Source organism: Elgaria multicarinata, chromosome 23, assembly GCF_023053635.1.
Source record: "Elgaria multicarinata webbii isolate HBS135686 ecotype San Diego chromosome 23, rElgMul1.1.pri, whole genome shotgun sequence".
NCBI classification, from domain to species: domain Eukaryota; kingdom Metazoa; phylum Chordata; class Lepidosauria; order Squamata; family Anguidae; genus Elgaria; species Elgaria multicarinata.
In genome coordinates, this window is record NC_086193.1 from 1,677,187 (window position 1) to 1,705,066 (window position 27,880).

Sequence of the window (27,880 nt, forward strand, 5' to 3'; positions counted from 1 at the left end):
CGGGTTACCTGCGGGATTGCCTTCTCCAATACAATTCACCCCGCACACTCAGGTCCTCTGGGAAGGGTCTACTTCAGTCAGCCAAAACTAGGACTTTTTCTTCTGCCGCTCCCAGACTGTGGAACGGCCCGCCGGAGGAGATTCGTCAACTTAAAAACTCTCTCTGAGTTTAGGACAGCCGTAAAGACTGGTCTCTTCCGGCAGGCCTACCCAGATGAATTTTTAAACCGAAGAATTTTTAAATGCTGTGATTATTATTTTAATCTTGTCTTGGTTTGATATGCTCTTTTAACTCATATTATGTATTATATTGTGTTTGGTGTTGTTTCCCGCATCGATCCAGAGCAGCCTTCCTCAACCTGGGACGCTCCAGATGTGTTGGACTGCACCTCCCAGAATGCCCCAGCCAGCTGGCTGGGGCATTCTGGGAGGTGCAGTCCAACACATCTGGAGCGCCCCAGGTTGAGGAAGGCTGATCCAGAGGGAGAGGCGGGTAATCAATAAATATAGTATTATTGCACATAAACCAATAGGAATTCAGGTTTATTTACTCCATGCACTTAAACCAGATGTGGGGAACCGTAAGTCTGGGGGCCGAATCTGGTCCTCTGGAGGTCCCCAGGTGGAGAATGTAGAGAGAGCGCGACCACGATGTCCGTCTCTTGAAATCCATTAAAACGACACCTGTCTGACACTTGCTGGCTGGCTGGTTCGTCCTAACAGGAAGGTTCCAGGAATGCGGTAGAGTCCTCACCTGTGCAGGAGCGCTTGTCCGGCATCAGCGCATAGCCTTCGCTGCAGCTGCACTGGTAGCTGCCCTCTGAATTGGCGCAGTGCGTATCACAGCCGCCGTTCATGATCGTGCACTCATCGATATCTGCAAAGGAGACAATTGGTCGATCGCTTTTTTATGCCGCCCAATAGCCAAAGCTCCCCGGGCGCTTCACAAAAACGAAAACCATTCGAAGTATAAAACTAACTGGGTTTATTTGGCTGCATCCAGGAAGAACCACCAGGAAGGAGCTCTTAAATGCAGTTGCAAATAACGAGTGGGGACCTGAAACAAAATGGAGTACTCCTCCAGCCGGCCAGCTGGCCATGCCCTTTCGCAAAATACTCCAATCCATGCCTCTTCCGACATGGTTCTCTATTTCCCCCCCTGACGCTCCTGCTGTGGGTACTGAACATGCTTTTTAAAAACAAAAAATAAAACCAAAACCCAGCACAAAGGTGATATATTCTTATTGATGTTTGCCAGTTTTACTGGTGTCAGGTTCCACTTCTGTACTAATTTTAGTGCACCTTCTCTTATTCTTGTAGATATTGTTTGAAAGGGGGATCTGTCAAAAAATAATAATTCCCCATTCACAGAATCATAGAATCATAGAATAGCAGAGTTGGAAGGGGCCTACAAGGCCATCCAGTCCAACCCCCTGCTCAATGCAGGAATCCACCCGAAAGCATCCCTGACAGATGCTTGTCCAGCTGCCTCTTGAAGGCCTCTAGTGTGGGAGAGCCCACAACCTCCCTAGGTCACTGCTTCCATTGTCATACTGCTCTAACAATCAGGAAGTTTTTCCTGATGTCCAGCCGGAATCTGGCTTCCTTTAACTTGAGCCCGTTATTCCGTCTCCTGCACTCTGGGAGGATGGAGAAGAGATCCTGGCCCTCCTCTGTGTGACAACCTTTCCAGTCTTTGAAGAGTGCTCTCATGTCTCCCCTCAATCTTCTCTTCTCCAGGCTAAACCTGCCCAGTTCTTTCAGTCTCTCTTCATACGGCTTTGTTTCCAGACCCCTGATCATCCTGGTTGCCCTCCTCTGAACACGCTTCCTATTCCTCTATTTCCTCTTTAAGGTCTCTTTCCCATATAGGTTTAACAGTTACATTCTCCCTTATCTCCTGCTTCATTAACATTGCATAGATTGGTGTTCTTGCGCCCTTATCTCCTAATTCATATTTATCTATGAATTTTCCCCATTCCGTTGACTCTCTTGTACTTTGCTTTATTATTTTTCTAGTCCTTATAAATACGCTGATTTGCATCCATGCTAGCCATGACATCTTCATATTTTGGGTACGGTTATTCCATATTTCTCGTGCTATTGGGTGCTGCTGTTCATAAAAACAAAAAACAAAACAAATTCTCCCTTGCATCAATCCTATTTCGTTCAAATTATTTTTGCCTCCGGCTTTCCTTTTGATATCGAAGTCCGGGTGTGCCCAAATTTGGTGTCGAGGGTGAGATCCCTGGGATTGATTTCAATGAGCATGCTTTATGCGCTCCCCTGAACCCTGTGGTTCTTCCACGTGTGGTTGTTTTGTCTATGTAAGCATCGTCACGCACCTCTCGACATCGGAAATAGAGAGAATGAAGCTGCAACGGTAGACCCTGTATCTCGTGTTAGATCTGAACTGTTACCCCAACTACGCTCATAAACTTATGAAGTTGGAGGGCGAGGAGAGACGGGGAGTTGGGGAACTCACCGACACAGCCTTGGCGATCTGGGGTGGCCTGGAACCCGGAATCACACGCGCACTGGTAAGTCCCGATCACGTTGACGCAGCGGCCGTTCCGGCACAAATTATCGCTAAGGGAGCATTCGTTGATATCTGCGAACGAAGCGGACAAGGTGACATTTAAGGGAAGGGATCCCCCAATAAAGGAGATACCCCCTCACTTACGATTTACCTGTCCTACAAACGCCGCGTGTTGTACCTGGGAGATTTTTTTAATAACAATATTAATAAATCAATACGACTAATCATTTACATTTCTCCCTGGCCTTTCTGCCAATATACGGATCGAACTGCAAAATACGACAAAATTATAACGGAAATGTAAAAATGAAACAATGAAAAACATACCAGGAAGGAAGAAGGCCCCTCAGCTTAAAAGTTCAAAGCCTGCCTAGATAAGAAGAACTTTGCTTCCAGGAGGAAGGACAAAATGGTGGAACTGATCTGGCCAAACTCACCAGGGAGGTCTAGAGCAACGGGGCAGCCCCCGAGAAGGCCGTGTGCTTAAATCTGTCTATTGCATTCTAAAAGGCCTCTCCTAAGATTTTGTTAATCAGAGCTCTAAACTAAATGAGGCTGATATTGGCTTTTAGCCCTGCCCTGCCCTTGAAATCAGGGATTTCAAGAACTTCTGCAAAATGTCAGAGGAATCTGTTTTTTGGTGTGAAACTCAGTGAGGTTTTGCCAGCTCGGCTCCTAGACGCCGGCTCATGGATCCCTGAGCTGGCCCGACTCAGTGCAATGCTGAACCAGGCAAGATCGTGGTGTCCCACTTTTTTTCATTTGCGCAAAGCACGAATCGAGCAAATTCGTGGCTAGGAACGTTTACGGAAATTGCAATTTGAGCAAGAGCACGGCCGCGTGAAATTGCAGGCATCAATGGTCCTTTACACCTGCATTTTTAGGGAAATTGTACTATTTATGGCCACAGTTTCCTGTAAACTGAGATTTCTAGAAATATTCCCAGCCTCAAATTTGTGCAAATTGCGGCCATAAATAGTGCAATTGGCATAAAATTGCAGGCATAAATAGTCCTTTATACCTACATTTTTAAACAAATTGTGCTTTTTATGTCTACCGTTGGTGGACATAAATGGTCCTTTACACCTGCATTTTTAGGCAAATCATGCTATTTATGGCCACAATTTTCTGCAAACTGCGATTTCCATAAATGTTCCCAGCCTCAAAATTGTGCAAATTGCGGCCATAAATAGTGCAATTGGCATAAAATTGCAGGCATCAATAGTCCTTCACACCTACATTTTTAAGCAAATTGTGCTATCTGTGGCCACGATTTTCTGCAAACTGCGATTTCCGCAAATATCTTCAGCCTCAAATTTGCGCAAATCACAGCTCGTGGGCTAAAACAGCAGCAGCAGTGAGCAGTCACTGGGCAACCATGCACACCAGGGGCAGGCAGTTGGCAGGAGTCTGGTGAATGCAATGCGAACAGGGTGAAGGAGAATTTCCCCATTCCTACCCCACCCCAGGTCTCTGGCAAGAACCTCAGGACTTCGGGCGTCCTGTGGCCGCTTGGTTGGGGCTTACCCACACAGGCGTTGCCCTCCGCAGTGAGTTCATGCCCCGGGGGGCAAAGGCACTCAAAGCTGCCCTCTGTGTTGATGCAGACCCCTCCTCGGCACAACAAAGGTTCCCTCTCGCATTCGTCGATGTCTGAAAGGAAGAAACGAGAAATCTGGCATGTGGAACGTTGGAAACGCGTCACACTGAAACCAACTAATGGTGCTTCTCCTGATCAATCTATCGAGGCCAACGGCTCAGGATAAAAATACAGGCGTGTAGCGAGATCGTCCTGCACCCCTCTGGGATGAATTTGTTTTAAAATAGGGCACCAAAGCGTCAAAGATGGGGTTAGCTGGAGAGCTGCTGCAGTTCCTTGCTTTTGTCATAGACTCATAGAATCATAGAATAGTAGAGTTGGAAGGGGCCTAAAAGGCCATCAAGTCCAACCCCCTACTCAATGCAGGAATCCACCCTAGAGCAAAGTTCCTAGTGTTGTAGCATACCTGGACAACCGTCTCCAACCTGGTGCCCTCCAAATGCATTGGACTACAGCTCCCATCCTCCTCAAGTTAGCACAGCAAGGCTGTACCAGGATAAAACTTTCCCATTCCCTTTCACTCTGATTGGGTTCGTTTGTCTGACACGGAGGCAAACCGGTAGAGGAATGGGTTGTTCCACGGCCCTGCTGGCAGTGGATAATGGGAGTTGTAGTCCAACACAACTGGAGCAGGCCGGGCGACGGAAGACAGGGACAATCTTCCAGTATTCCTAGTGGAATAAGGATCAGCCCTTATTTTGGGTACCTGTCCATATTTCTCCCAAATTTTGGGAGAGATTTATGGGCATGTCCTTAAAATAATAATAACAACCAATGTTAACATGTTCCTTTATGCACCACTGTAGCCACACTTCAGGTTTCACCCTCCTCCTCGGGCTCTCTCCAAGTTAAATCTCTGAGCGGGGACGGGGGGTGGGACAGGAGCAGGGGCCAGAACCCACGTGCGCTTCCGTGCGTCCACGTGAACACCACGGCGGATTTCACCGGGCGTTTTGCATACTGCAGTAGGAGCCATTCGGAAATATTACGGATAGTAACGCGTGGTAATTAGCACTCGCTGCGGTGGAGTAAAGTCACAGGGATGGCAGACGTTGTCTTGAGCGTAACGGTATGCAAGTGAAGAGGCGTTCTTGGAAAGAGAAGAGGGCTGCACCAAGTACATAATTCTTATTTCCGTCCAATGACGTCAGAAGGCGGGGCTTTGGGGGAAAGGGCGGGGCTTTAGGTGGGAGGGAGGGAAAACCCCTCCCGCTGACGTTCTCTGGCCCCAGGATGTATCCCAGGATACAATATGGCCTGACGGGACAGAACAGTTCTGCGTGTGTGTGTGTGTGTTTGTGGTTAATGCTCTTTGTGCTGCCGTCACAGGTGCCAGCCTGTATTCTGAGCAGGTTCGTGCCGTGAGCCGACCAGTACCCAACCCTAACCCTTTCGAAACCAAAACTCCCCCCGGAGAAATCCCCGCCCCCGTTACAAACAAACCCTTATTTGCCATCCCCTCCCCAAATCCACCCTCTCACCCATGCAGTTCTTCATCATCATGAATCCGCTTTCGTAGCCCTCAAAACATTCGCACTCGAAGCTGCCAGGGGTGTTGACGCATGTGCCGTGGCCACACAGGTCTGGTGAAATCCGGCACTCGTCAATATCTGTGAGGGAGGGGAAGAGACAGAGAGAGAGAGAATTAGGGTACTATACTGTACAACAAGGAACAAGCAACACTTCAGATCGCTTGGACTACAACACCCATCATAGAATCATAGAATCTTAGAATAGCAGAGTTGGAAGGGGCCTACAAGGCCATCGAGTCCAACCCCCTGCTCAATGCAGGAATCCACCCTAAAGCATCCCTGACAGATGCTTGTCCAGCTGCCTCTTGAAGGCCTCTAGTGTAACCTCCCTAGGTCACTGGTTCCATTGCCGTACTGCTCTAACAGTCAGGAAGTTTTTCCTGATGTCCAGACGGAATCTGGCTTCCTGTAACCTGAGCCCGTTATTCCGTGTCCTGCACTCTGAGAGGATCAAGAAGAGATCCTGGCCCTCCTCTGTGTGACAACCTTTCAAGTATTTGAAGAGGGCTATCATGTCTCCCCTCAATCTTCTCTTCTCTAGGCTAAACATGCCCAGTTCTTTCAGTCTCTCTTCATAGGGCTTTGTTCCCAGACCCCTGATCATCCTGGTTGCCCTCCTCTGAACACGCTCCAGCTTGTCTGCGTCCTTCTTGAATTGTGGAACCCAGAACTGGACGCAATACTCTAGATGAGGCCTAATCAGGGCCGAATAGAGAGTAACTAGTACCTCGCATGATTTGGAAGCTTTACTTCTATTAATGCAGCCCAAAATAGCATTTGCCTTTCTTGCAGCCATATCGCACTGTTGGCTCCTATTCCTATCTACAACAATTCCAAGATCCTTCTCGTTTGTAGTATTGCTGAGCCAAGTATCTCCCATCAGCCTCTGCCACTCTGGCCAACTGTCAGAGATGATGGGAGTTGCAGTTGGGAGTTGTAGGGAAGGCCACATTGGGGGTTGATTCAGGAATTTGCTCTTTCCAAATTCTGGCACGAACCGACATAACCCACGCTGATCGGGATGCAATTATCTTTCGGACTTTGTGCTCTTGCGGTGGACTCTGGGATCTGTCAATTCCAATGTTCCCTCCCGCTCTGACAAAGAATGTGTTCCCGGGGCAGGGGAGATGATCTCTGAGCCTGGGTTTCCTGTCCGATACACTCCTGGGAAGATTCCTCCTTGACTCCTGGACAGTTTTAGAGAATTCCCTCCCCCACTTCCTCTCTTGGGTGGCTTCTTCTCCTTCTTCAGCCTCCGAGTCTGATTCAGGACACACACCAGGGAGATCAACCTCGATTTAACACCCCTTCCTTACCTGTGCAGTTTCTCTCCTCAGCATCCAGAGCGAAGCCACTACCGCAGAGACACCGGAAGCTCCCAATGGTGTTACGGCAAGTGCCGTGAGTGCAGAGCCCGGAGAAAACCTTACACTCGTTCACATCTAGGGGAAGCCAGAAAGAAAACAGATTACAAGGTCTCCTGTCCCTGGCATCTACTCTTTCCTGGGGCATTGCTTTGTGGGAACAGCATTCACTGGAAAGCCATCGGTCACAATATGCCAGCCTTGACCAAGCTCTGGAAGGGTCGGACAACGACACCCATCACATGCAACCAGCATGGCAAAGTGGTTGGGAGTGCTGGACATTGTAGTCCAAAGCTTCAGGAGGGTTGAGGAAGACTGACCTAGGAAAAGACAGATGGTTCATTGTCAGTCCTAAAGAGGACTAAGTCTCAAGCGAGGCGAGGGAGAGGCAGAGACTTTTTAGTGGTAACCTCCAATGGATTGCCACCACCAAAAAGGCCCTGTCCCTTGTTGCCATCCTCCGAGCTTCCCTCGGAGTAGGCACCCGGAGGAGGACCTTAGATGTTGAGCGTAAAGTGAGGGGAGGTTCATGTCGGGAGAGGCGTTCCGTCAGGTGTTATGCTCCTGAGCTGTGTAAGGCCTTTATAGTTTCAGTTTGTTTTTGATCAGGATGCACCGTCCGGGAAAGAACAAATGCGAGATTTTAGAAATCCGAATGTGGGACAAAGCGAAAACGATAGACCTGCCCATCTCTACAATCACGCACCCCAACCTCGTACCTTTATAAAAAGGCCGTCCGGATAAGACGTCTCCTCGGTTAGCAAAGCCGGGGCCCCTCGGGCAGATGGCTTTGTATTCAGCTGAGCCGGGCTTCGGGCACTCATCGCAGTCGCTTCCCCACGCCGATCCGACGGAACAGCAGCAAAGATCGATGCGGTACTTGCTGGGGAGGGGCACCGTGCATTCGTCCTCGGCCCATTTCATGTAGCACTGCTCCAAGCGCACGTCTGGGGAGAAAAGGGGGCGTCCCAGCTCTGTCACCGGCACCCAAAACCAGGTGCATGCTGGCCTCCAAGGTTGGTTCTGATGCTTTCTTGAAAGGAGGCTGGGCTTTACCCTGAGGAGAATTCTGGGAATCTCTTTGCTCCTCCCCCCCAAAATGGCTTCTTTGCAGGCCCCAGGGAACTGTGGGAATTGTAGTTGGGTCACGGCGGTGGGAGGTCAGAGAGAGATAAACCAATCAACATAGAATCATAGAATAGCAGAGTTGGAAGGGGCCTACAAGGCCATCTAGTCCAACCCCCTGCTCAATGCAGGAATCCACCCTACAGCAGCCAGAGCGATTTATTTCCTGAATTTTTTTATAGCGCAGTTACTAATGCGCAGTTACTCATGCGCGTATTAGGTGGTAAAGAAATTTAATGAATTTCTTTACCACCTACAAGCCGGAGCCCCCGGCTGTACTTTATTGTTCTCTGTTCTGTATTCTACATTCCCCAGCTCTAAACTGTCGTAATGCAAAGTATTTTGGCCTGGTTTGGTCTCCAGTAGCGCCTGCAATTTGAAGTGGACCCCTGCGCCACTGGTTCGGAGTGAAAAGTATTTGCCATTCTGCCTCGTCTCCTGCTTGTGGTTGGAGACCCCCTCAGAATCGTAGAAATGACCTCCCCTTGCGGAGATAAGAAATCGGGTGTGTGTGTGTGTGTGTGCATGCGGCGAAAGGTGTGAGGAGGCGCATCTCTCCCTCCGTTTCCGTCCTCACCCACGCACGTCCTGCCCGAGCTGTCCAGCGTCAAACCTTCCGGGCACTCGCATCGGAAAGAGCCCACCGTGTTCACGCAGTGGCCGTTGGGGCAAACCCCCGGGAACACCTCGCACTCGTTCACATCTGGCAGAAGAGAGAGAGAGAGAGAGAGAAATACCGGGATGGGATGCGCTGGACTACGGATCCCATTCTCCCCAGCCTAGTGGCTGGGGATGATAGTTGCAGTAGGCCAACCCAACCCACGGGGGAAAGGGGATGATCTAGAATTCTCGGAAGCAGGACGCTGGGGAACCACGTGGTTGCGGGCCAAAGTCGGATACAGGATGCGAAATGGGATGGTCCTTTCCCTCCATGAAACCAGGGCCTTTTCCGTGGCCGTACGATGGAGGGGTCTATCGACTGCTATTGAGCCCCAGTTGCTAAGTGGGGCCTCCACACTTAGAGGGAGTCTACCTCAGGAGAAGCTTCTGCTGAGAACAGACAACCAGGGAGGACTTTATCTTAATCCCGTCCTGCTTTCTAGCTGTCCACCACTGAAATCAGGATGCTGGGTTTTCCAGGACTCCCTTTCCCCCAGCAGGGCTCCTCTCCCTTTTCTTATGTCACTCCTCCCTGCCTGAGCAGGGCCAGGGAGCAACGGCAAGCAAAAGCCACAATGCAGAAGAGAGGGTTGGATAGAGGCCAGCTCTAACTAGGACCAGGTCCCCAGGGATACTGAAGATGGTTTCCAAGCTGCGAATGGCTGCTACCTTCACAAGAGACACCTTTCATCCTGGCGTAGCCCCTTGGACAGGCGGTATCTGTAGGAAAAGAGAGACCGTGGTGAGAAGCGCATGACTTCGCTTTGCTTTGAAACATGGAGATTGCTTAAACCAGGGGTGCTCAAACTTCAGGGCCCTCCAAGGACCTTAGTGCGCCCCCCCCCAAGGTTCCCTTGATGAATTCCCCCTTGCCTGTCCTCTCCACTCCCTCCCCCAGAGACCCCTATACACATTGCTGAGATGTGTGTTTGTGTGTAGCTCCCAAGGGAGGGCACAGAATACTCATAAACATTCCAGCTGCTCAAGGGGGAGACCAAGGGGCTCAAAGTTTGTGCACCCTGGGTTTTGAGGTTCCCCGATTCAGGCGAAGCACCCCAAGAGACGAAGCAGAGAGTTTGGGTGAGTGTGTTTACCGATCTCGCAGCGTTCGCACGGGCTGCCCCAAGCGGCCCCGAGAGTAGCGCAGCACTCGGACTTCAGCGTGGCCCCGTTGATGTTGACCTCGCAACGGCCGTCCTGGATGTTCAGCCAACAGGTCCCCTTCATGCTGTCTGCAGGGTTGGGGAGAGAGACAGAGCCCAAAGGCCAGGTCACATGGGTCCTGGATCCATTACAGCCTCTAATCCCCACACCCTAGGCTGTCCGGTCCAGCTAGCCTGTCAGAACCAGGGACGAGTCTGTCAATTTCATTCTTCTCCCAGTTTCTCCTTTTTCCGATCAGAAATTCGCTTTATCCGCACTCGGGAGAATTCTTCCAGTCTTAAGTTCGGTTCGTCTCGAACGTTCCGACTTTTTTCTTTTTACGTTCGCGTGAAAACCGAGTCGCGGGAACACGTGCATTTCTTGTAGGCATCCCCCCCCACTCCAATATTCGCATGTTGACACTCGTTTTTTTGGGTCGGAGAACCCCTTCCCAGCATCCGGAGCTGTGCGTGTTTCAAAGGATAACGGAGTTTCGCTTTCGCGGTAGCGGTTCGGAAGTGCAGAATCTGAGAAGTTCACGTTAAATTTCTCCCCGTCCCTCGACTCAGCGTACAGGCAGGCTTCGGATGGTAAGGCCGCCTACACTTTTAGCAACGGGGTATCTGGGATTTTATCTCAGTCTCCCTGTCGTTGGCGCCTCCCAGTTGGGTTCTGAGAGAGTCACAGCTCCCAGGCACCCCCTTCAAGCCCAAATTATGGCAAAAGAGTCTTTACCGACGCAGATGGTGCCGCTAGAATCCAGCTTGCTTCCCGGAGAGCACTCGCAGGCGAAAGAACCGGCATTATTCCTGCAGACGCCATTCACACAAGGGTTGGAGGTGCACTCGTTGATATCTAGGAGAGAGAGAGAGAGAGAGAAAGAGGGGGAATGGAGTAATTCCGACCAGGATCACGAACAAGGTGCATGCAGGGGCGTGTGTACGTGCTTGTGCCGAGACTGTTCTGCTTCAAGAAAAGCCATTTAAAGAGCCTGTGTTGGGATATAGGCCCACTGACAGGAGGGCATGGAATACTCACAAATATTCCAACTGCTCTGAGGGGAGACGTTGCTTGCTTGTCTGGAATTAGAATCTCGCTAGGGACAGGGAGGAGGCTTTGTGGGCCGGGATAAGAAATGGGACAACGGAATAAAATGGCCGGTATCGTACTGCCCTTAGACAAATCTATGGTGCGACCACAGTTAGAATTCAGTGTACAATTCTGGTCACCACACCGAAAAAAGGATATTATGGAGCTGGGAAAAGTGCAGAAAAAGGCAACTAAAATGGTGAAGGGGCTGGAGGATCTCCCCTAAGAAGGAAGGTTACAACACCTGGGATTGTTTAGCTTGGAGAACAGGAGGCTGAGGGGAGACATGATAGAGGTGTACAAAATTATGCATGGTGTGGAGGATATAGATAGGGAGACATTTCCCCCCTCTCTCAAAATACTAGATCCCAATGGGGTCATCCCGTGAAGCTGATGGGTGGGAGATTCAAGACAAATAAAAGGAAGGACTTCTTCACACAGCACGTAGTTAAACTATGGAACTCACTACCACAAGATGTAGTGATGGCCACCAATTGGGATGGCTTTAAAAGGGGGTTTAATAAATCCCTGGAGGTGAAGGCTATCCATGGCTACTAGCCCTGATGGTTGTGTGCTATCTCCAGTATTCGAGGCAGTAAGCCTGTGTGCCCCAGTTCCTGGGGAACATGGGTGGGAGGGTGCTGTTGCACCATGTCCAGCCTTGTTGGTCCCTGGTCGACAGCTGGTTGGCCACTATGTGAACAGAGTGCTGAACTAGATGGACCCTTGGTCTGATCCAGCATCAGGGCTCTTCTGAGGTTCTGAGGTTCTTTTGAAAAGGGGTCTCAGGAAATTGGGAGGCTAAGGGTCAGAAGGAAAGCAGAAGGAAGGGGCTATGGGTAGCCAGCTCTTTTCTACTTGGCTTGGGTATTTTGATGTTAGCAAAGCCCCTGAGCAATTGAATCTGGCCTCTTGAACCATCCACTGGTATTTCCAAGGCTGCTAGGCCCCACCTCTACTCCCTAAACTCCGCCCCTAGCTTTGAGGCTCCTCCCCTTGAGAGTAATTTTCAGCGAATTCCCAGGGAAAGGGTTGAAGATCGGAAGGGGGAACAGATTGTTTTTGCTCGAGAGCTTTTATTTATTTATTTATTTATTTATTTATTTATTTCACTTATATACCGCTCCCACAGCCAGGGCTCTCTGGGCGGTTTACAGAAATTCTAAAATTAAGATAAAAACACATAAAGCATTAAAAACCATTAAAATTAAACATGCGGGTGATTAAGATGCGCCGCCATATGCCTGGGCAAAGAGGAAAGTCTTAACCTGGCGCCGGAAAGATAGCAGCGTTGGCGCCAGGCGAGCCTCGTCAGGGAGATCGTTCCATAGCCTGGAGGCCACCACTGAAAAGGCCCTGTCCCTCGTTAGCTGTGAGCTGCACCTCCCTGGTCCACCAGAAACTCTCCCATGTCTCTACCAGGTGCCGCACCTTCCCTATGAGGCTCCACCCCCTCTCTCAAGCCCCACCCCTTCCATCCAAAACACCTCCTCCTGACACTTGGGACACACAGGAACAACAGAACCCCGCAGAGAAGAACAGCGGGAAAATCCAGGAATGGGCCAGTGGGCACAGTCTCTGACCTTCACAAGTGTCCGTCTCGGTCCGGAAGACAAACCCCTTGGGGCAACTGCAGCTGTAGCTTCCGGGCGTGTTGCGGCACAAGCCGTTGTCACACAGCAAGCGGTTGACAGCACATTCGTCGACATCTGGAAGAAGAGTTACGGCAGAGCGAGCAACAGAACGAAGATGTTTTTGTGCATCGTAAATATCGACTTGACAGCCCTTTTGACTTCACGCCTTGGCAGGCATCGCCCAAACGCTCTGCGGCCGTAAGCTCTAGGAACTTGTCTATGGATTTATTTTTAAGAAAGCAAGCTGACGAATCTGAATGCACTATGGGGGGACTGATGAGGATTTGCGAATCATTCGGAAATGCCCCCTTCGCAACCCTGAATCCAAACCAGAGAACGATTTCTACGAAGAGGTTCGCAAATCTCCAAACATGTGCTGCGTTCACAGCATGTGAACTCAAAAAATGCCCAGCGTTCTCCAGATGCACAATTTTTAAATCACCCACGCTTCAGTCTAGGGGGAGGGGGGAAATTTGCCCAAATTTGGGATTAGTCTGTGGGCCCTTTCCACACCGTGGATTTCCCCCGGGGTTGTCCCTGTGCATCCAAATTATGCACAGGGGATCAAGGAGCAGGGAGGGAGGACCCCTCCATTTCCCTGGGATAACTTCTGCCAGTCCCAGTTTCTTCCCTCCTCCCCGCAAATAGCGTGGGTCAGCAAAGAGGGAAGGAGCCAGTCTGGGGGGAGTCCAGGGACTTCAGGGGTGGAGTGAGGAGTGGATTCAGTGTTTTCTTTGTTAAGAACAACAACCACTTTTTCAGCTCCCGTGACATCCCTTGTGTTTCCAGGATGTCGCGCTGGCGTTTGTACGGTAGGGAATGATCCCGGAAGCAGGTAAGTCTGGGATCGTCCCCCCCTCCCTCCCCAAAGGCCCTTAGGTGTAGAATGGGCCTGTGTAAGACACTCCAGAACCTATTTTTTGGTGTGTGTGTGTCAAAAGGCCGTATATAACTAAAATATGAACCCAACTCACCCACACAGTTCTTGCCGGTGGGGTCTGACTCGTAGCCCAAATTACAGATGCAGCGGTAGCTTCCCCGAAGGTTCTCACACATGCCGTTGGGACAGATGTCAGGGTTCAAGGCGCACTCGTTGATATCTGCGCAGGAGGAATGGGATTTGGGAAAAACAGGCACTTAGAATCATAGAGGTGGAAGGGGCCTACAAGGCCATCGAGTCCAACCCCCTGCTCAGGAATCCACCCTAAGGCATCCCTGACAGATGGTTATTAATAATAATATTTATTATTATTATTATTATTATTATTATTATTATTATTATTATTATATAGGAGAAGGTGTTCAGCTAGCTAACCTCGTCCCGAGTCATTTAGGAATTTGCATGTTCGACAACGAAACCACGAAAGAACTTTTAAAACGAGGGTTTCATTCTGCTTGCCCTAATGTACACTTGTGTTTAATGTGAATTTTCACTAGGTGAAAAACTAGTCCACAAGTCCGCAGAATCCGCCAGATCTAGAAAAAACCGGGTCCACTGCGGGGATCCACAGGTGGGACTCATAGAAATGTGAACTCATTTCAATCCCTTCCTGATTTCTCCAACGTCGCTACCGGGAACATGTCTTGGTAACTCACGGGAAGCCAGCGCAATTCTTTTAGCACAGGTGGAGTGCATATATATTTATGTACCACCACCCCGAGCCTCCTAGTTGTTTCATTCTGTGCTTGCTGTAGCTTCCAAGGGCAGCCCTACATTAAGCAGATTATAGTAGTCTAGCCACAGGCTATCCCTATCCAAGAACGGGCATCGCTGGTGCATTGGATCAGGTCCAGACGCCTGAGGTCACCTGAGCCTCCAGTGACTAAGAGGGCCCTAGCCCCAAAACCAAAGAGTGGTATAGCCCTTCCCGGAACTTACCTCTCCCGTCGGCCGTGATGCCAATGCCGCTGCTGCACAGGGCTTGAAATTCAGCTGGGAAAAGAGCAAACATTTCTCATTCGGCAACTCCACCATCCCTCGCGTGTGGGAATGCTCCATTGCGGATCTGACGCTGCAGACAGAACTTCCCCGAGGATAAGTCTTGCCCAGTGGGACTGAGCTCACCACTTGCCTGTTGCCTTCCATGGCACGTGGATTCAGTGCGAATCCTGCTTGTTTTGCACTGAGTACTCACCGTGGGAAGGTTCCGGAAGCCAACGGATGAGCGACCTCAGTTCAGATTATGTGAGCTTTTTTTGGCGAATGTTCGGAGGACGCTCCCCTCAGCTCAGTTCGGAACATTCCTGCTACTTGCTATCATCAGCATTCAGAGACCGCTCATCTTCTCAGGGACTTCATATTCCTTGCTGACCTGTGGGGTACCTCTGCCCACCCATCCAGCAAGCTCCTGGATTCACCTGTCCAATTTTGACCCTACTGGAGCTCCGTAGCCACTATGCCCGCCATTTTGAAAATGTCTTAATTGACCCCAGTGCACGTGGGAGGTGTCGGTGGATGAAAAAGGCCTTCTGCCCTATGCGGTGGCCCTGTCCTATGGCGTTACAGTTTTGGAGTATGATGTTTAGAGAACTCGAAAAGATCCCACCTCAAAATATGAATCTTAAACCAGCGTTAGCATTACTAACACTTTGGAAGGAACAAAGTGTAAATGTTAAGTCTAAGGAATTAATCGTATTCATGTTGATGGCTGCTCGAAGGGGAATTGCCAGGAATTGGTAAACTGAGAAATTATTAACTTTAGAAACTTGGCGTATGGAATTGTGGCCAATAGCTATGGCGGAAAAGTTGACACACCAACTCAAACTAGCCGAAGGCGAAGCGAAGACTTCTGATTTTTACACTATGCGGCACGACTTTATACCATTTACAAGTCAAGGGCATATGCAGCAGAACGTGTCACAGCCCTTTTTGAAACTATGGAAGAGAGATTAACTACAATGTACAGCTATGAAGAATTACACAATCTCCAATTAATTAATAGATTCTAATCCTAACTACACCTGCAAAGAAATAGATAAAATACGCTAAATGTACTACCATCTGCCAACAGTCAACAATGAAAATTCTTCGTTTGTATATTTTTGTTTGTCTGGGTATTTTGAAAATTAATAATAAAAAAGGCCTTCTGAAGTATCCCACTCCTGCCCGAAATGAAATAAAATTAAATACAGGCCCTAAACGAAGGAAGCTATGGGCCACCCCAATGGTCCTCTGGTAGTCTGGGTAGACTGAGCATGCGCAGAGTACTTTATCCAAAATGGCACTCACCCGAGTTCTTGGCTGGGCAAGGTTGGCACGGCTCTCCGAACCCGTGGTCTGGGTTGGCACAGCAGCACTCGGACTTGGTGACGGCCCCGGGGAAGGGCCGGGCGCATGTGCCTTTCTTGATGCCCCCATAGCAGGTGCTGCGGACGTGGGTGTCCACACAGACCCGCCCGTCCACGCCAATGGCCAGGCCTCCCAGGCACTCGCAGCGGAACGAGCCTTCCGTGTTGATGCACCATCCGTTCATGCAAATCCCGGGGGTTTCGCACTCGTCAATGTCTGGAAGAAGAAAGGGGGTGAAGACATGGGGTGTGTTGGTGTGTTCACAAACCCTGCCCTCATGGGGAACGCCTCTTCAGATGACCTGATTAGACACATCTGCCTCCAAAACTTGCTGCCTATACGTTTGGGGTTTTATTTTGGAGATGGTTTCGAAATGAATGATGCTCCCAGTACTAGGTATGTAGGGATTTCACGAAATCTGTTCCGTCCATCATTAGGCATCTTTCGTTATGGCAACTACAGTATCTCCACCAGATGCCCGTCCTGCCTCTGCTTAAACACATCCAGTGAAGGTGAGTCCTTGGACATCTCTCCAGGCACTCCCTAAATGTCTCCCTAAGGGTAGCCGAAATCCACTTCCCTGCAATTTCCACCCCTCAGTTCCGGTCCTGCCCTCGGGAGCAACATAAAACTAGATTGCTCCATCTCTTGTGTGACAATCATTTTGATATTTTGGAGACTTCTATCCTATCTCCCCTCAGTTGTCCCTTCTCCACTCGAAATGTACCCAGATCTTTCAAGTGTTCATTATAGGAACATCAGATCAGGGGTTTTGCAAGCCAAACAGAGTGCTTCAGGTCACACGTCCTCTCGCACCATCACGCACACAAATGCACCCCCAGTCTTTTGCGCGAATGGGAAGGGATGCTGCATCGTACGCACCCACACAGTACCGCCCGTTGGGGGCCAGCACGAACCCCAGTTTGCAAATGCATTTGAAGCTCCCATCCTCGTTGATGCACATCCCGTTCAGGCACATGTTGGTGGTGGCGCACTCGTCGTGATCTGCAGGAAGGACGATGGGAAAATGGTCACGGTGAGCTACCCCAACAACACTGGAAGCGTGTAGAAACATCTTGAGATGGTTTGGGACCAGATGGTTGAAGGACTGTCCTGGCACACATAAGAGCTAGGGCTGTGCTCCGCTTCGCTTCTTAGAACCAATAGCGGAGCGGCCTGATTTGCCTCCAATAAAGGCGGAGACGGATCGGGTTGGGGGAGCTGCGGATTGAGATGAAGCGGATCGAGACCAAGCGGATCCTTCGCCTCAATCCGGAGCTCTGAAAAAAGGTAAGTGTGGCAGTAGGGGGGCTTACCTGGTGCTGCCACAGTCTGTGGTGACGGCAGCAGAGCCAGGTAAGGGGGCAGGAAGGGAGGGGGCTTACCTGCCTTCATCATGATCCAGCGGCAGCTTCAATTGAGGCACAGGCCTCAAACCGGAAGACCAGGCCGTGGTGACGGCAGCAGAGCCAGGTAAGGGGGCAGGAAGGGAGGGGGGCTTACCTGCCTTCATCGCGATCCAGCGGCAGCTTCAATTGAGGCACAGGCCTCAAACCGGAAGACCAGGCCGTGGCCTGGTCTTCCTGTTTGAGGCCTCGGCCTCAGTTGACGCCACCGCCGGACCATGATGGAGGCAGGTAAGTGGGGAGGGGGGGCTTACCTGGCTTCAGATGCTCAGATTTGCTTCAAACTGGGCATGAATGTGGATACATGTATAAGCTCTCATGGTGCCAATTTTGAGGTTTCTAACATTAAAAGTAAAAAAGTTATAGGTGTTTGATTTTCAATGCAAGTCTATGGGGGGGGGGAACACGGAGCTCAGATCCGGATCTGAAGCCCCGCAGCAGATCGGAGCGGAGCATAGGCGGATCAACGTGGGGTGGAGCAGGCCCGATCCGGAAGTTGCGGATCAGGATCCAGAGCGGATCGGGGCTCTGGATCCTTATTAAGGCTGCACGCAGCCCTAATAAAAACACTGTAGCTGTTGTTGTTACTAATGTTGATGACGTTGTTGTAGCCGGATGGGCAATATCAGGGACGGCAGAGAGATTGTACACCACTGTTGCTCCGTTGGATTTATCTCACAAACAAATCTCCCTGACAGCATTCTCACCTTTGAAATGAGGGTCTCTAAACATGTGAAGAGAGCTTTTCTTCTCATCACTTAGTAATCAAGATGAGCCCGTAATATTCAGGGGTTGCAGACCAGGGCAGAAAGGCTTGTAAAAACAACAGGAATGTTTCGAACAGGGTTGAGATTCATTTTTGGGGGGGGGGTGTGCCTGGGGCCAGGGGACATTCAAAACCACACATGCTTTACCAGCACAGTTTTTCCCATCAGGGGTGATTTCGAAGCCAGCATTGCAGATGCATTGGAAGCTCCCGTCGGTGTTCACGCAACGTCCGTTCCGGCACATCAATCCGTTCATGATACATTCGTCGATATCTACAGGGGGCATCAAAACACGTTAAGGCAGAGCCATGCACCTGAAGTCAAACCAGGATCCCTAAGTGCCAAACTCAGGCATGTTAAACCAGCCTTCCCCAACCCTGGGCCCTCTAGATGGGCTGGGATGTCCATCCCATCATCCTCAACCATGACTGTGCTGGCTGAGTATGATGGGCATTGTCAGCCAACACGTCTGGGTCGGGGGAAGCTGCACTATGTTGGGTTGCAAGTGGGTCGTGCTCCAGGCATGGCCGCCCAAGGTAACCAACAGAACTAGAAGGGACAGAATGAGGTCACAGTGATGATGTATGGCAATTGTATCCCACATAGAGGAGGGCCAGGATCTCTTCTCGATCCTCCCAGAGTGCAGGACATGGAATAACGGGCTCAAGTTAAAGGAAGCCAGATTCCAGCTGGACATCAGGAAAAACTTTCTGACTATTAGAGCAGTACAACAATGGAACCCATGGCCTAGAGAGGTGGTGGCCTCTCCCACACTAGAGGCCTTCAAGAGGCAGCTGGACAAGCATCTGTCAGGGATGCTTTAGGGTGGATTCCTGCATTGAGCAGGGAGTTGGACTTGATGGCCATAGAGGCCCCTTCCAACTCTACAATTCTATGATTCTATGATTCTTGCAAGGAGCCCAAGATGGCTTATGTGATCCTCCTCTCCTTTTAACCTCACAACAACCTTGCAAGGTAGGTTATGGTGAGAGTCTGTGACTGGCCCAAAGTCACCCTGTGAGCTTCATGGCTGAGTGGGGACTAGAACCCGGATCTTCTGTGTCCCAGTCCAACACTCTTACCGTTATGCCACACTGGCTTTCACCACACAACTCCCAGCATTCCTGACTATTGATCATATTGGCTGGGGCTGATGGGAGTTGTGGTCCAAGACATCCAGAGGTTGGGAAAGGAGGCCCTAAAACATAGGTCCTTAGGAATCCTTGCTCTGGGATGTAGAATCCTGGCAGGGAGTTCATGGAGGTCATCTAGTGGTCCAAATCCATCATGTCAGGAATATTGCTTGCGATATATAGGAGGCAAAGTGGCAGGCCGAAATTAGAGGCGCCCACGGAAATAGGTATGGATTTTCAAGCAAGCTTTGGAAAGAAATATTCTCAGCTTGGAAAAAGGAGAAACTGGGAGGAAGCAACCTTGAGTGATCTGCCCATCCTGACTCCGGACACAAGTCAGCATCAAGTCCCTCACAAGACTTACCAATGCAAGCCTGTTTCGTGGGCGTGCTCTGGAACCCCTCATGACACTTGCAGTGGTACGACCCGGGGGTGTTCACACAGTCGCCGTGGAGGCAGGGGCTGCTGGAACACTCATCCATATCTTGAAAAGAAAAAGAAAGCCTTCAGCTATGACCCACAGAGTGGCAAAGGTCAGCAACTAAAAATCCCCACCAAATGACATCAAAGGGTGGGGCCACGCCGGGATGACAGGAGTGGTCCCCATGTCTCTGACATCAAAACCAATGCTGCAAACAGGACTTCTCCTATAGTCAAGCCCCCTGGAGGAATCCTGGAAAACTCAGTCAGCTGAAGATCTCCTTTCCCCAGGGATGATTGTTGCTGGGAAATCCTGCCTTTTTTGGGGGGGGGGGTCAACTGAATTCCACGGCCTGCCAGACTTGGTTTGCATTTATGGGCGAGACGTGATTTTTCACTGAACTCCGGGAACTTTTTGCGGCATGTGTGTATGTGTATAGATTTGCACAAATTGTGGCCCAAACTCGTGTAAATTGCACCTGGACTTTGTGCAAATGCACAATTTTGCGCAAAAATCACCCGTGATTTACGCAAATTAAGAAACGCAGAAAATTCGCTCACTGGACCAAAGCAGAACCACTGTAAGCACATCAAGCTGTGCTCACAAATGGTTTTCTCTAACATCCCTCCTGTTTCCCCCTTTTTTTCGAACTGTTGGTAGAACCCCCCTCCCTGCTCCACATATATTGGACTTAAAACAGATGGTTGAAAAAAGAGTGAAATGCTGAGACCTGGGAACCTTATGCCCCACCCAGGGAAAAAGGTAGTGTAGTGCTTATAGTGCTCCAACAGTGCAATCCTGAACTTTTTGAAGATGAGCACAATTGATGAGTACATTTGAGAAAATATGCCCCAAATTACCAAATACTTTTTTTCTTTGGTGGGACAAAGGAACAGTGCAGCTGGAAAGAAAGAGATCCCAAGGTACACTGTTGTTTTAAATGGATACTGTTTTTATACTGTTTTTATGTTTTTTAAATTTTGTATACTTTTAATGTTTACTATTTTTAATTGTTGTAAACCGCCCAGAGAGCTTCGGCTGTGGGGCAGTATATAAATGTAATAAAATAAATAAAATAAATACAGAATCCTGGCTCACCGAGCTCTGGCCCTGATCTCCCCACCCACAAAAAAGAAGAAGAAAAGAGACTGGTGAAATACTTTCAGTTTCCTTCCAAAAGCTCCTTTCAAAACATTACAGAAAGGCATTTCTGTCCAAGTAGCTGGAATCACAATCCCAGCCAAAAGGAAGTGTTGTGGAGCTGTAATCCTATACCCAATTACCAGGGAGCTCTGGGGCTTACTTCCGAGTAGACGGGTATAGGACTGAGCTCTTACACCCTTGCCAATTTCAGCAGCAGCCCCAAGCCATTAAGGCTGCTTTCTCCTACTGAGAAATCTCGGGTGGGATCGTGGCCAAATTGAAGAATTAAACAAAGGCTCTACTGCATCCCTTGGGACCGCAAGGCCGTTCCTTTGCCCAACGCCATCTGTCAGGTTATCCTTTGTGACAGCGTCCCCCAAACTTTGATTGAATATCCTGTCGTCATCGGGATTGAAATGGATGGCCAGCCAACATGGCGCCCGCTCCGTCTTTCTCTGCAACCCAGACATTTTCGCGACAATAATTTAGTCGCCTGTTGATTGTCCCCATCTCAAATGGCCCATTATTATAGTTAATTGATCAAACCTTAATCTAGCACCCGTCATCTGATAAATAACGCCGGGGAGACTCGGACGCCAATAAATTGGTGGGCGAAAGACAGCCCTACCATAAATGAAAAGGACAGTTCAGCCGTACTGGAAACTCCAGCATTTGACAAGTTCCAATTTAACCTCGCCTGAGTCACCCAGCGGCAACATATAAGCGTATATTATTGAGATCCCCCTTTGCATTAAGCATAAAGGGAAATAATGACATTGAATCATAATATTTGTTTCCTCTGTTTCTCAAAGCATTTATATATCTGATGCCCATAATTTTTTTTTTGGCTTCGTGCTCTACAGTTCACATATCCGCTCTTTTTCATAATTTCTTTGCAGTTTTTCTCTCTCTTGGGTCATCAACGCAAGCTGCCAGCTTCCCTTGCCCCTGAACAGAGATATTTTTTCAAAGCACACAGTGCCCACCAGCCCAGACGGACGCCGCCCATGATTGTGTTTGCAGCAAACCTCTCCCATGCTCACCAATGCACTCGCCCCGCACGTCTTGCTTGTAGCCCATGTTGCACTCGCAGCGGTAGCTGGAGGGTGTAGGAATGCAGCGCCCGTTCAAGCAAAGGTTGGTGAAATGCTTGCAGATGTCAATTGTCTGGTTCAGGGTGGCTGTTCCTGAAAAACACCCCAAAACAAGGATGGTTAGGGGTGCAGCTGTCGAGAAGGACAAAAGGTCTGACCGTCAGGAAAAACTTTCTGACTGTTAGAGCGGTACGGCAATGGAACTAATGACCTAGGGAGGTCGTGGGCTTCCCCACACTTGAGGCCTTCAAGAGGCAGCTGGGCAACCATCTGTCAGGGATGCTTCAAGGTGGATTCCTGCATTGAGCAGGGGGTTGGACTAGATGGCCTTAGAGGCCCCTTCCAACTCTATGATTCTATGCTCATCAGCCAAGCCATGAATGACCCAGGTGCTTCCTCGCAAATATGTTTTCCTCCTTCCGAGATGCTAAGGCAGAACCCAGCGCCGATGGGAAGGGGTTAATGATTTCCCCTGGAATTATGATGCAGTTTTAAAAGAAAGGAACAGTAATTCTTGCTCAACCTCTGTGGATTTGCAAAGGCCACCTCTGAAGTCAATGCCAAGATGCTGTAACTTACGGGAGCCCGTGTGTGTGAGCATGGCGCAGTCTGTGAGCGCCCGACGGCTGCCCGCTTCCTCCCAGAGAAGCCATGTGGCATAAAAACAGCAGCTTGGGTATTTCCGTAAATCTAATGTTGTGGAAATGGGGGCTGCAAAGGGTCCATTTTCACAACATTGTAGGTCCCGGCGGGGCGTCCCCTTCCCCTTCCTCCTTTCCTGGCTACTGCAGCGGCAGCACCATGGGCGGGATTCCCTCTCCTCCTGTCCACTGCTACCTTTCACGGCCATCATTTCCGCAACGTTAGGTTTACCGAAATACCCGAGCTGCCATTTTTCGACGCATTTTATGGCTTTGAAAGGGGGTTGGATCAATTCCTGGAAGAGAAGGCTATCAGTGGCTACTAGCCCTGATGGCTCTGTGCCACCTCCAGCATCAGAGGCAGTGAACCTGTGTGCACCAGTTGCTGGGGAACATGGGCGGGAGGGTGCTGTTGCACCATGTCCTGCTTGTGGGCCCTGGTCAACAGCTGGTTGGCCACTGTATGAATAGAGTGCATAGCTCTTCTGACGTTCTTAAGATGCAGCAGCCCCCTGCGTTCCGATTGCAACCATCCTTTATGAAGAATCCTGAGGACTAGTGTTTTAGAAAAAGAAGGTGCTGGTTTAGTACATTCCCTAGACCATCCCACAGCTCAAACTCCCTGGGCGCTTCGCAGACGTGGCCATCTCTATGTAAGGCAGCTTCCGATAGCCGTAACGGAGGCGCGTTTCCTCACTCACCGATGCTGGAGCTCCCAGGTCCCATGCCAGGGAGTCCGGGGATTCCGCCTTGCCCGTTGGCGCCATTGGGCCCGAAGTTGCCAGGGCCGCTGATGCCTGGCCCCACGCCATTGGGCCCGAAGCTCGGAATCCCAGGGAAAGTACTGGGGAAGCCCGGAACCACGGGGAGGCCGTCGATACACAGCCTGCGGTACTCGTCTGTCAAAGCAAAGCACACAAAAGCGGCGTCTCTGAAATGGAGTCTGGGACCAAAGAGACTCCGCGCTCCTGCAGTTGAGGCTCTCAAAGGCTACTGAGCATCAGAGGCAGTACACTGGGGAAGAGGGACGAGGGGAGCGTCTGACTGGGTCAGCGAGGGCATTGCCCCCCCCACATCCGTCCCTTGCAGATCCAGTCTGATGTGTTCAGTATGAGTGCAGACCCTGCGTGGATGCTCACGCGCCACTCCCCCCCGTGAATAATGCAGCGGAGGGAACTGCACGCTTTCTGGTAGGTCTGTGCACGGACTCCCCGATCCACTCCGGATCCCGATCCGCAACTTCCGGATCGGGTCCGCTCCGCTCCGCCCCGTGTCGATCTGCCTATGGTCTGCTCCGCTCCACTGCGGAGCTCCGGATCCAAATAGGAGCTCTGTGGCAGTGGTGCCGCTGCCAGATAAGTCCCCTTACCCCCTCACAACTTACCTGCCTCCGTCGTGGTCTGGCGGCAGCTTCAACTGAGGCTGAAGACTCAAACAGGAAGACGAGGCCACAGCCGCCTGGTTTGAATCCTTGGCCTCAATTGAAGCCACCGGTGGACCGTGACGGAGCCTGGTAAGCCGCCCTCCCCCGTGCCCCTTTCCCGACTCTGCCACCATCGCCACACAGACTGCGGCAGTGCCAGGTAAGCCCCCACTTACCTTTTTTCCGGAGCTCCAGATCGAGGCGAAGGATCCGCTTGGTCTCGATCCGCTTGGTCTCGATCCGCAGCTCCCCCGACCCGATCCGTCTCCGCCTTTGTCGGAGGCGAATCAGGCCACCTCACTATCGCTTCTCCGATCTGAAGCGAAGCGGAGCACAGCCCTACTTTCTGGCGCCTCCGGAAAGCACGCATTCTCCCCCGCCCTGCGCCAATGCGGTCCTTACAGGCCCTATTAACCCGTGCACATGTCCCCCTTCCCCACTAATGGTGGCTGCTATTAGAGTGGAAGGGGGCAAATGTGCCCTTTCTGGAACCTCTGGAAATCATGCATCCCCCCTTAATGGCGGCCGCCATTAACACAGTGGGGGTGGGGGGGAAGGGCTGGAAGCCAGGGTGGGGGGCTGCCAAGTATTGTGATCACTCAGCAGGGGCACTTGTGGCCCAGTTCATGGAGGGGGGGGGGCTGTAGCAGCGGCACGGCGAGCACCCACAAGTTTCAGCCACCTCTGCTGGGGAACATGAGTGCTCAGTTCTGCTCATGTCCTCCTTGTGGGCTGCCCATCGGGCTCCCTATTTGGCCACTGTGGCACCAGAAAGTTGGACCAACAAGGCCTTGGCTCTGGTTCCAGCACTGCCCTTTTGGGAATTGTAGGACTTTCCCCCCCTCCCCGATCTAAACATGCATAGGATTGCACCCTAAGACAGACTCAGGCCTCAACCCTGTGCCCATTTACTTGGGAGTATGCTCCACTGAGCCAGGTCGTCCTTACTTCTGAGTAATTGCATGCAGGGTTGTGCTGTACAAATCACTCGAGGATTGCAACTCTACCTGTACATACTGGGAGTACCTTTGAAGTTGACAGGACTTACTCCTGAGTAAACATGACTAGAATCGGAGGGTACGTGGGCACCGTCCTTGCTTCACATCATTAATTCTTCTCTGTCCTCTGGTTCATTTCCTTCTGCTTTTAAACATGCTACAGTCTCTCCCATTCTCAAAAAACCCACTCTTGATCGACTATCACTGTCTAACTACCGACCTGTCTCCCTCCTGCCCTTTGTCTCAAAGATCCTGGAACGTCTGGTCTACTCTCGTTGTCTTGACTTTCTCTCTAATAACTCTGCTCTGGATCCCTTTCAATCTGGCTTCCGTCCTTTGCATTCCACTGAAACAGCCCTTACCAAGATCACCAATGATCTCCTTACTGCCAAGTCTAAAGGCCATTATTCCATTCTTATTCTCCTTGATCTAACCGCAGCCTTTGACACGGTTGATCACGATCTTCTCTTAGATTCCCTCCATGACCTTGGACTCTGTGGCTCTGTCTATAACTGGTTCGCCTCCTATCTAGAGGGTCGCTCTTTCAGCGTGTCGGCTAACGGCAGCTCGTCCTCCTCTTTTCCCCTTTCAGTTGGGGTTCCGCAAGGCTCGGTGCTTGGCCCGTTGTTGTTCTCTCTATACATGCTGCCCTTGGGCAAGCTTATTCAATCTCACGGCCTCCAATATCACCTGTATGCCGATGATACACAATTATATCTTTCATCTCCGGAACTTTCTCCAGATGTTCACGATCGTATCTCAGCATGTCTTTCAGATATCTCAGCCTGGCTGCTTCATCGTCGTTTGAAACTTAACATGGCAAAGACTGAATTGCTTGTTTTTCCTCCTAAACCTTCTCCTCACCTCTCATTCTCTCTTACTGTCAACGATGTCACGCTTACTCCGGTCAAGGAAGCTCGTAGTCTTGGCTTTATATTTGACTCCTCGCTCTCCTTTACTCCTCACATCGAGGCTGTAGCTAAATCCTGTCGTTTCTTCCTATATAATATTGCCAGGATTCGACCATTCTTGTCTGTCTCTTCTGCCAAGACTCTCGTTCACGCACTGGTTATCTCTCGGCTGGACTACTGCAACCTTCTTCTCTCTGGCCTTCCTTCGTCTCACATCAGTCCGCTGGTCTCTGTCCACCACTCTGCCGCTAAGATCATCTTCCTGGCCCGCCGCTCTGACCATGTCACTCCACTTCTGAAATCTCTTCATTGGCTTCCAATTCACTCCAGAATCCAATATAAACTTCTCCTGCTGACCTTCAAGGCTCTTCACGGTCTAGCTCCTCCCTATCTCTCCTCTCTCATCTCACACTATCGCCCCGCCCGGGCTCTCCGCTCCTCTGATGCCATGCTTCTCGCCTGCCCAAGGACCTCCACTTCCCTTACTCGGCTTCGTCCTTTTTCTTCTGCTGCCCCTTACGCCTGGTACGCACTTCCAGAACACTTGAGAACTACAAACTCAATCACTGCTTTTAAAACTCAGCTAAAAACTTTTCTTTTCCCTATAGCCTTCAAATATTGAGTTTGTTCTGACTCTATACTATTAGCTTTACCCTACCCGGTGCCTGTTTACACTTCCCTGTGCCTGTTTGCATTCTCCTTCCCTCTTTATTGTTAACTACAACTTATTAGATTGTAAGCCTATGCGGCAGGGTCTTGCTATGTACTGTGTTATCTGTACAGCACCATGTACATTGATGGTGCTATATAAATAAATAATAATAATAATAATAATAATCTAGGGGATCTATATTGGAGACTCCCAATATCACCCAACCCATCAGAGACCCATTGGAGATTCCTCAGTATCACCAAATCCATTGGACACCCCATTGGAGACCCCACAGTGTCACCCTTTGGAGACCCCCAGTGTCTCCCATTGGAGATCTCCAGTGTCACCCTTTGGAGATCCCTAGTGTCACCCTTTGGAGACACCTGGTGTCTCCCATTGGAGATCTCCAGTGTCACCCATTGGAGACCCCCAGTGTCTCCCATTGGAGATCTCCAGTGTCACCCTTTGGAGACCCCCAATGTCTCCCATTGGAGATCTCCAGTGTCACCCATTGGAGACCCCCAGTGTCTCCCATTGGAGATCTCCAGTGTCACCCTTTGGAGACCCCCAGTGTCTCCCATTGGAGATCTCCAGTGTCACCCTTTGGAGACCCCCCAGTGTCACCCAACCAATGGTACCATATGAAGGCCTACTTGGTGGTGGGACCTCGGAGGTCTTGGCCACCCCCTCCCTAGATCACACTCACCGGATCCCCTCACAGGACACATCTCTGGGGTCTGCCCGATGGCCCAGCAACGACCAGAGTCACAGCAACACTGCATCTTGGTGTACTGGCCGGGCAATTCCCCTGCACAACGCCCGCCGATCAGTGCCGAGAAGCAGGTGCCGATCCGCTGGTCTGGGAAAAGAAGCAAGAGAGGAGTTGAGCGGAGGGACGCCGGTTCATCCGGAACCGGGCTGCGGGCGTCATCCCAGGGGGAGCTCAGTTCACTCAAACAATTCCGCATTGCAAGGGGAAGGTGGGTCAATTCCTGGATTGCCCCGTCCCTATGGAGATAGGTAGGTTTGGATCGGGAGGCGGGAATCTGTCAATCCACGCTTCCCCGTTGGGCTCCGCCCCTTCCCTTGACCTTTCCCCAGCAACCAATCATTTGGTGGCTTCCCTGCTATTCTGTGGTTCCCCCCCCCTTCATTCAAAATAGTTAAATGGCAAAAGGGGCGGAGCCTAAACATCTCAAATACCAGCCGGTTGCCCTTGAAAAGCTCTCTGTGCCTGTAAATCTGCCTTTAGGATGGATTAAGCCTTTTAGAATGGGGAGGGGGGAAAGGGAGGGAAAGATAGGTAACCCCCAAGT

General features: G+C 50.5%; 1 protein-coding gene across 1 annotated transcript in view; it reads right to left on the minus strand.

Moving 5' to 3' along the window:
* Positions 1-27,880, minus strand: part of FBN3 (fibrillin 3) — a 118,373-nt gene that overhangs the window by 42,220 nt on the left and 48,273 nt on the right. The window contains exons 9-28 of the mRNA XM_063146885.1: positions 27,271-27,423; positions 23,282-23,479; positions 21,889-22,032; positions 19,646-19,765; positions 18,296-18,421; positions 16,858-16,980; positions 15,916-16,191; positions 14,566-14,619; positions 13,661-13,786; positions 12,636-12,761; positions 10,699-10,818; positions 9,915-10,052; positions 9,490-9,540; positions 8,738-8,863; positions 7,755-7,982; positions 6,988-7,113; positions 5,621-5,749; positions 4,067-4,192; positions 2,486-2,611; positions 755-877 (exon numbers count right to left, since the gene is read on the minus strand). Coding sequence (XP_063002955.1) covers positions 755-877; positions 2,486-2,611; positions 4,067-4,192; positions 5,621-5,749; positions 6,988-7,113; positions 7,755-7,982; positions 8,738-8,863; positions 9,490-9,540; positions 9,915-10,052; positions 10,699-10,818; positions 12,636-12,761; positions 13,661-13,786; positions 14,566-14,619; positions 15,916-16,191; positions 16,858-16,980; positions 18,296-18,421; positions 19,646-19,765; positions 21,889-22,032; positions 23,282-23,479; positions 27,271-27,423 — 2,739 coding nt within the window. The remainder of the gene's footprint in view (positions 1-754; positions 878-2,485; positions 2,612-4,066; positions 4,193-5,620; positions 5,750-6,987; positions 7,114-7,754; positions 7,983-8,737; positions 8,864-9,489; positions 9,541-9,914; positions 10,053-10,698; positions 10,819-12,635; positions 12,762-13,660; positions 13,787-14,565; positions 14,620-15,915; positions 16,192-16,857; positions 16,981-18,295; positions 18,422-19,645; positions 19,766-21,888; positions 22,033-23,281; positions 23,480-27,270; positions 27,424-27,880) is intronic.